General features: G+C 38.6%; 1 protein-coding gene across 1 annotated transcript; it reads right to left on the bottom strand.

Moving 5' to 3' along the window:
• Positions 1-8189: 8189 nt before the first annotated feature.
• Positions 8190-9128, bottom strand: LOC118571189 (olfactory receptor 6C3-like). Its single transcript, XM_036170139.1, has one exon. The coding sequence runs from the start codon at positions 9126-9128 to the stop codon at positions 8190-8192; it is 939 nt and encodes a 312-aa protein (XP_036026032.1).
• Between the last annotated feature and the right edge of the window lie 626 nt (positions 9129-9754).

Raw genomic sequence — 9754 nt, 5'->3', positions numbered from 1 at the left:
AGCAGAGAAAAACAATGACATCATGAGGTTTGCAGGCAAATGGATGGATCTAGAAAAAATCATCCTGAGTGAGGTAACCCATACTCAGAAGGACAAACATGGTATGTACTCACTCATAGGAGGATACTAGATGTAAAACAAAGATTACTAGACTGCTACACAACTCCAGGGAGACCACCTAGTAAAACAGGACCCTAGGAAAGACACAGGGATCACCCAATGACAGAGAAATGGATGAGATCTACATGAACAACCTGGACGACAGTGGGAGTAATGAAGGACAAGGTTTGAGGGAAAGAAAGCTTAGGGGAGCAGGAGATCCCAGCTGGATCAAGAACAGAAAGGGAGAACAAGGAATAACAGACCACAATAAATGAAATCCACATGAGAATAGGAATAGGCAGAGTGCTCGAGAGGTCCCCAGAAATCCACAATGATACATCCACTGTAGACTGCTGGCAGGGGTCAAGACAAAGCCTGATCTGACGTATTCTGGTGATCAGATGGCCAAACACCCTAACAGTCGAGCTAGAACTCTCATCCAATAACTGATGGAAGTGGATGCAGAGATCCTCAGCCAGGCCCCAGGTGGAGCTCCAGGTGTCCAATTGTTGAGAAAGAGGAGGGACTGTAAGAGCGTGAATTGTTGAGACCAAGATTGGAAAAAGCACAGGGACAAATAGCCAAATGAATGGCAGCACATGAATTATGAACCAAAGGCTGTGGAGCCCCAAGCTGGATCAGGCCCTCTGGATAAGTGAGACAACTGAATAGCTTCAACTGTTTGGGATGCACCCAGGCAGTGGGACCTGGACCTGTCCTTAGTGCATGAGCTGGCTGTTTGGAACCTTTGGCTTACACAGGGACACTTTGCTCAGCCTGGAAAGAGGGGACTGGACCTGCCTGTACTGAATCCACCAGGTTTAAATGAATCCCCAGTGGAGTCTTGGCCCTGAAGGAGATGGGATTAGAGGGGAGGTGATGGGGGGAAGGTGGGAGTGGGTGCGGGAGGGGGGAGGACAGGGGAACCCATGGCTGATGTGTAAAATTAAAACACAAATATCATAAAATATAATAATAATAATAATAATAATAATAATAATAATAAAATTTTTAAAAAGAAGATTGAGAGATAGTGCCAAATGAAATGGAGAAGAAAATATTAACAAGCAAATAACACCAATTGTAAAAGCACTTTACCATTAGCCTTATATTTTTGGAGCCAAAGATAGTAACCAAACACAGGTTAATATTCCACTATATGGATATCTATTAAATGTTCCATAACCCTTTACAGTGATCTCTCCTCCTCCAGGATGGAATATTTCACTGCAGATGAAATGATAAACAATATAAACACAGGTTTATGGAAAACATAACATAGTTACTTTAAAATTAAAGAAAGTTGGCCTCTAGGATCCAGGCTCTGGGACACAGCCAGTCCCTGTCAACCCCAACCCAACTCTGCCCCAGTTGCTGGCCAGCAGGGAAAACTCCTGTGACCAGGCTCTCCACCCCTCATCTGATCCTCCAATCCATAAGACCCATGCCCTATCCAGGTACCCATCTGCCTACAACCCCAGTAACTTACTGAGACAAGGAATCCGCCAGCACCCATTGGACCAGAGTGGCTTCCTGAGACACAGAATCTATCAGCTCTGACTAGACCAAGAGAAGCTTCCTGAGACACAGAATCCACAAGCTCTAACTGGACCAAGAGCCCAGATAAGACCATGTGTGGCTCCTTGAGTCACAGAATCAGCTAGCTTGGATTGGGCCAAGAGTAGCTCCCTTAGACACAGAATCTGCCAGCTCCAATGACACCAAGAACTAAGATTGGACCCAGAGGGGCCCCTGAGACACAGACACAACAAGTACAGAGTAAACCAATAGCTGATGGCTCAGACATAGGTAGCTCTTGCACCTATTAGTGGAAGAGATGGGCAGACATCAGTGCAAAAATACATACAACAACATAAATAGCAATATGGCATCACCAGACCCTAGCCCTCCTACAACAACAAGATCTGAACATCACAATGTAGAAGAAGCAGAAGAAAGCAACCTTAAAAATAGCTTCATGAAGATGCTAGAGGACTTTAAAGAAAAAAATGAAAATTTCCCTTAAAGAAATTGAGGAAAAGACAAAAAATTGGAAGAAATCAATAAATCCCTTAAAGAAAGCCAAGGAAACCATGAAAAAGAAATTTAAAATGTGAAGGAAACAGTTCAAGGTGTGAAAATTGAAATAGAAACAATGAAGAATACACAAACAGAGAAAATGGTGGAAATAGAAAATCTGCATAAACAAACAGGAAACACAGATGCAAACAAACAGGAAACACAGATGCAAACATAACCAACACAATACAAGATATGGAAGACAGAATCTCTAGTGTAGACGATACTATAGAGCAAATAAATTCCCTAGTCAAAGAAAACACGAAAGCCAAAAAAGTCATAACACAAAATATCCAGGAAATCTGGGACACCATGAAAAGGCCAAACCTAAGAATAATTAGGGATAGAAGAAGGAGAAGAATACCAACTCAAAGGCACAGAAAATATATTCAACAAAATCATGGAAGAAAATTTTCCCAACTTAAAGAAGAAAATACCTATGAAGATTCAAGAAGCCTATAGAACACCACAGACTAGACCCCCCCCCCAAAAAAGTCCCCTTGCCACATAATAATTAAACCACTAAACATACAGAATAAAGAAACAATATTAAGACCAGCAAAGGAAAAAGGCCAAGTGACCTATAAAGGCAAACCCATCAGAATAATACCTGATTTCTCAATGGAGACTTTGAAAGCCAGAAGGACCTGGACAGATGTAATATGGACACTAAGAGACCATGGATGACAGTCTAGACTTTCAATCACCATAGACGGAGAGAACAAGACATTCCAAGATGAAACCAGATTTAAACAATACCTATCTACAAATCCAGCCCTGCAGAAAGCACTAGAAGGAAAATTCCAACCTAAGGAAGGCAGATATACCCATGAAAACACAGGCAATAGATGACCCCACAGCAGTAAATCCCAAAAAAGAGATATATACACACACTACCACCAAAAGATAACAGGAATTAACAATCACTGGTCATTAATATCCCTTAATATCAATGGACTTAATTCACCTATAAAAAGATACAAGCTAACAGAATGGATATGAAAGCAGGACCCTTCTTTCTGCTGCATATAAGAAACACACCTCAACTTCAAAGATAAACACTACCTCAGAGTAAAAGGCTAGGAAAAGTCTTTCCAATCAAATGGACTTAAGAAGCAAGCTGGTGTAGCTATCCTATTATCTAACAAAATAGACTTCAAATGAAAATCAATAAAAAGAGATTGAGAAGGACATTACATACTTACCACAGGAAAGATCCACCAAGATGAAGTTTCATTTCTGAACAATTATGCCCAAACACAAGGACACCCACATATGTAAAAGAAACATTACTAAATGTTAAATCATATATAAAACCCCACACATTAATAGTAGGAGACTTCAACACCACTTCGACACTCTTACACTGAACAGATCTGCCAGATCGAAATTTAGCAGAAAAATAAGGGACCTAACTGATGTTATGACTCAAATGAACTTAATCTATATCTACAGAACATTCCACCCTAACAAAAAAGAATATATTTTCTTCTCAGCACTCTATGGAACTTTGTCTAGAATTGACCACATACTTGGTCACTAAGCAAATCTCAACAGATACAAAAATAAATTGGAATAACTTCCTGTATTCTATCAGACCACCATGGCTTAAAGTTAGATTTCAACAACAACAAAAATTATGGAAATCCTACAATCTCATGGAAACTGAATAATGCTCAGCTGAATCACCAATGGGCCAAGGAAGAAATAAAGAAATTAAAGACTTTCTAGAGTTCAATGAAAATGAATGTACTACATATCCAAACTTATGGAACACTATGAAAGCAATGCTAAGAGGGAAATTCACAGCTCTAAATGCCCACATAAAGAAGTTGGAGAAATCTCACACTAGTGACTTAACAGCACACCTGAAAGCTCTAGAACAGGAAAAAGCAAACTCACCCAGGAGGAATAGACACCAGGAAATAATCAAATTGAGAGCTGAAATCATTAAAATAGAAACAAAGAGAATAATACAAAGAATTAATGAAACAAAGAGTTGGTTCTTTGAGAAAATCATCAAGATAGACAAGCTCTTATCCTCACTAACCAAAAAGGCAGAGAGAGAGAGAGAGAGAGAGAGCATCCAAATTAACAAAATCAGAAATGAAAAGGGAGACATAACAACAAACAATAAGGAAATCCAGAGAATCATCAGGTCATACTTCAAAAACATGTACTCCACAAAATTGGAAAATCTGAAAGAAATGGACAATTTTCTGGATAGGTACCAAATACCAAAATTAAATAAAGACCAGATAAACAATATAAATAGACCAATAACCCCCAAATAAACAGAAACAGTTATTAAAAGTCTCCCAACCAAAAAAAGCCCAGGACCAGTTGGTTTCAATGCAAAATTCTATCAGATTTTCAGAGAAAAATTAATACCAATACTCCTCATATTGTTCCACATAATAGAAACAGAAGGAACGTTACCAAACTCCTTTTATGAGGCTACAGTTACTTTGATTCCCAAGCCACACAAAGATGCAACAAAGAAAGAGAATTACAGACCAATCTCCCTCATGAACATTTATGCAAAAATACTCAATAAAATATTGGCAAACCAACTCCAAGAACACATTAAAAACATTATCCACCATGATCAAGTGGGCTTCATCCCAGAGATGTAAGGATGGTTCATCATACGTATAAAAGTCTGTCAATGTAATACACCATATAAACTATCTGAAAGAAAAAAAAACACATGATCATCTCATTAGATGCTGAAAAGCCCTTGACCAAATCCAACACCCCTTCATGATAAAGGTTCTAGAAATATCCTGAATACAATGAACATACCTAAACATAATAAAGGCAATTTACAGCAAGCCAATAGCCAACATCAAAGTAAATGGAGAGCAACTCAAAGTGATTCCACTAAAATTAGGAACAAGACAAGGCTGTCCATTCTCCCCATATTTATTCAATATAGTACTTGAAGTTCTATCTAGAGTAATAAGAAAGCAAAAAGAGATCAAGAGGATATAAATTGGAAAGGAAGAAGTCAAACTTTCACTATTTGAAGACAATATGATAATATACATAAGTGACCTCAAAAATTCTACCAGGGAACTCTTACAGCTGATAAATACCTTCAGTAATGTGGCAAGATACAAGATTAACTCAAAAAAATCAGTAGCCCTCCTATATACAAATGATAAATGGGCTGAGAAAGAAATCAGAGATACATCACCATTTACAATAGCCACAAATAATATAAAATACCTTGTTAAAACTCTAACTAAACAAGTGAAAGACCTATATAACAAGCGCTTTAAGTCTCTGAAGAAAGAAATTGAAGAAAATATCAGAAAATGGAAAGATCTCCTATGCTCATGGATAGGAGGGATTAACACAGTAAAAATGGCAATCTTACCAAAAGCAACCTACAGATTCAATGCAATCCCCATCAAAATTCTAACACAATTCTTCAAAGATCTGGAAAGCACAATACTCAACTTCATATGGAAAAACAGAAAACCCAGGATATCTAAAAGAAACTTGCACAACAAAGTCACCTCTGGAGGCATCACCATCCCTGACCTCAAGCTCCACTATACAGCTATAGTAATCAAAACAGATTGGTATTGGCAGAAAGCCCTACATGTGGATAAATGGAATCTAATTGAAGACCCTGACATTAACCCACACACCTATGAACACCTGATTTTTGACAAAGAAGCCAAATTTGTACAATGTAAAACAGAAAGTATCTTCAACAAATGGTGCTGGCATAACTGGATGTCAACATGTAGAAGATTACAAATAGATCCATATCTATCACCATGCACAAAACTCAAATCCAAAATGTATCAAAGGCCTCAATATAAAACCAGTCACACTGAACCTGATAGAAGAGAAAGTAGGAAATGATATTGATCACATTGGCACAGGAGACCACTTCCTAAATATAACACCAATAGCACAAACATTGAGAACAAAAATTAATAAATGGCACCTCATGAAACTGAGAAGCTTCTGTAAGGCAAAGGACATAGTAAATAAGACACAAGAACAGCCTACAGAATGGGAAAAGATTTTCACCAGCCCCACATCTGATAGATGGCTGATCTCCAAAATATATAAAGAACTCAGGAAACTAGACATCAAAATAACAAACAATTTAAAAAGCTAAACAGAAAATTCTCAAAGGAAGAATCTGAAATGGCTGAAAGGCATTTAAGGAATTTCTCCGTATCCTTAATTACCAGGGAGATGCAAATCAAAACAACTCTGAGATATCATCTTACACCTATCAGAATGGCTAAGATCAAAACCACTGCAGACAGCTTGTGTTGTAGAGGATGTGGAGCAAGGGGAACACTCCTCCGCTATTGGTGGGAGTGCAAACTGGTATAGCCACTTTGGAAAGCAGTATGGTGGTTTCTTAGAAAATTGGGAATCAATCTCCCTCAAGACCCAGCTATACTACTCTTGGGCATATACCCCAGGAATGCTCAATAATACCACAAAGACGCATCTTCAACTATGTTCATAGCAGCATTATTTTTAATAGCCAGAACCTGGAAACAACCAAGATGCCCCTCAACCAAGGAATAGATTAAGAAAATGTGGCACATATATACAATGGAGTACTACTCAGCAGAGAAAAACAGTGACATCATGAAATTTGCAGGCAAATGGATGGAACTAGAAAATATCATCCTGAGTGAAGTAACCTAGACTCAGAAGGACAAACGTGGAATGTACCCACTTATAAGTGGATACTAGATATAAAGCAATGGATAATCAGGCAACAACCCACAACTCCAGAGAAGCTAACTAACAGGGAAGACCCAAAGAGGGATGCGTGGACTGTCCTGGGAAGGGGAAATAGATGAGATCTCCATGAGTAAACTGGGGATGAGGGGTTGGCAATGGAGGATAAGGAATACGGGATGAGAATATAAGGGAATGGGATGGTTGAGCTGGAACAGGGATGGAGGGGGAAAGCAATGAAAGAGATACCATGATAGAAAGAGATATCATGGAGACAGAGAGAAACCCAATGCTAGGGAAGTATCCAGGAATCCCCAAGGATGCCACAGACTGGACTACTAGTAATAGTGGAGAGGGTACTGAACTGAACTGGCTTAACCCAGAGATCAGACGAAGTGAAAACCCTAACTGTCATCACAGAGCTTTTCTCCAATGACTGATGGAAGCAGATGCAGAGATCCACAGCCAATCACCAGACAGAGGTCCAGGAGTCCAGTCAAAGAGAGAGAAGAGGGATTCTATGAGCAAGTGCATCAAGATCATGATGGAGAAACATATAGGGATGACCAAACCAAGCTAGAGGGAACTAATGAAAGCTGGATCAATGGTTGTAGAGTCTACATGGACTGGACTAGGCCCTCTGCATGGGAAGACAGTTGTGTAGCTTGATCTGCTTGCAGGGAGTAGGTGGGGGTCCTGGTGGTAAAATCAAAATCCATATCTGGTGAATGAGCGGGCATTTTGGAGCCCACTACCTATGATGGGACACCTCCTGCAGCCTTGAGACAGGGGGAAGGACTTGGACTTGCCTCTACTGGAGGCCTTGCCTTCTTGTGGTTAGGAGTGGGGGCTGGGTTCAGAGGGGAAGGGTAGGGTTGGGAGGAGGGAAGATGGGCATCTTTGATTGGTGTGTAAAATGAATGAAAAGACTTTCTTAATAAAAATAAATAAATAACTTTTTTAAAAAATTAGAAAAAGTTGAGGGCCTGAAGAGATGGGTCAGCAGTTAAAAGGGCATGGTATTCTTTCCAACTACAATGGTGCAATTCCCAGTACCCACATGGTAGATCACAACAATCTATAACTCTACTTCCAGGGGATCCAATGCCCTCCTCTGGTTTCTGGGGGAACCAGACTTCAACTTGATACACAGAAATACATGCAAGCAAAACATCAATACACACAAAATATTTTTTAAGAAAGCTGAAACCGATGAGATCATAATAAAAAGTTTCATCCCTCCTTTTGAAGGGGTATAATGACATTCAAGCTAACCTGCATTTTCATTTGTTTCTATGAAACATTACTTTATTCATCAAATCCTTGAAAGCCTGTTTTACTTGTTGATTTCTCAATGTGTAAATAAAAGGGTTCAACATGGGAGCAATTGAAGTGTTGAGAACAGCCACCCCTTTGGTCAGTGATGCCCTCTCATTAGCAGAAGGTTTGACATACATGAAAATGCAGCTTCCATAAGAGATGGAGATGACAATCATGTGAGAGGAACAGGTGGAGAAAGCCTTCTTCCTCTGACTGGCAGATGGAGACCTCAGAATGGTGCTGATGATGCAGATGTATGACAGGATAACTAGAGCCAATGTGAACAGCAGAGTGAAGGAGGCAACATAAAGGCCAAATGCTTCTAAAAGCCTTGTATCTGAGCAGGACAGTTGTAAGATAGGGAAGTAGTCACAGCAGAAATGATCAATGACATTTGAACCACAAAAATCTAACTTGAGGAATAGCATGACTAATGGGAAGATGATCAGAAATCCTCCCAGCCATGCTGTAAGAACAAGAAAGGTGCAAACTTTCTGGTTCATGATGATGGTGTAATGCAGTGGTTTGCAGATGGCGACATAGCGATCATAAGACATAGCAGTTAGAAGAAAGAACTCAGACACCCCCATGGAGATTAAGAAAAATAACTGAGCCAAACAGTTGTTATAGGAAATTGTATTGATGTTAGTAACTATTGACCCCAAAAATCTAGGGATGGAAACACTGGTGAACATAATTTCTAAGAAGGAGAAGTTCTGGAGGAAGAAATACATAGGAGTCTTTAACTGAGAGTTGAGCAAAGTAAGTGTGATGATGCTTAGGTTTCCACACACACTTAATATGTAAGCAATGAACAAAAACACGAAAATTACAACCTGAAGTTCTGGTGAGTCTGATATACCCAAGAGCACAAACTCAGTGATCATAGAGTAGTTTTTCATGCTGATTTATAGTCCATAGAATCTATTGATGAAAAAGAAATTCAAGTGTAAATTCAATATAAAAGAAACAAATGTTTAAATATTGATATTTCTATATTCAATGAAATAAAGTCATGGAACACTTCCACTAAGATTTTCTAATCTCTGTTCATTCCTCAAACATCTTCTTGAAAGGAAATACTTTTGTAGACGGGAGTTTAAAGCCTTTCTATACACAAAAATTTTACATACAGTCATAATTTCTATATGTACGAGATACCTTTGAACTATGTAAAAATATTTTAATAGTATTGTCATTATTTTCTGGTTTCACATATTGTATGTTTCCATGATTTATTATACAACATTTAATTTCAGTTCTAATACTATTTCCAAACTTCTATAGTTTATAGGTACAAACTGAGCACCCAATCACATTTAGTAAACCTAAAAGTTGACATGATTATTTTCAACCTTAATACATGTGTAGTTTAAAATGACCAGGAATAAATGTATTTGCCAAGAGAAAAGTAAGGCAAGACTTTCTTTAGTTATAAAAACAAGGAAATTCTTAATTTGTGGGAATTAAAACAAAGACCAAAGGAAACAATTTAAACAGAGCCAGGGATCAATAATTATTTTCTATG

This window comes from Onychomys torridus, chromosome 20 (genome assembly GCF_903995425.1).
Source record: "Onychomys torridus chromosome 20, mOncTor1.1, whole genome shotgun sequence".
NCBI lineage: Eukaryota > Metazoa > Chordata > Mammalia > Rodentia > Cricetidae > Onychomys > Onychomys torridus.
Note: the sequence above shows the minus strand (reverse complement) of the source record. Positions and strands in the feature narration are given on the sequence as shown.

What these genes read in the sequence shown, in the direction of transcription:
- LOC118571189 (XM_036170139.1), bottom strand. Translation starts at nt 9,128, where the DNA reads ATGAAAAACTACTCTATGATCACTGAGTTTGTGCTCTTGGGTATATCA.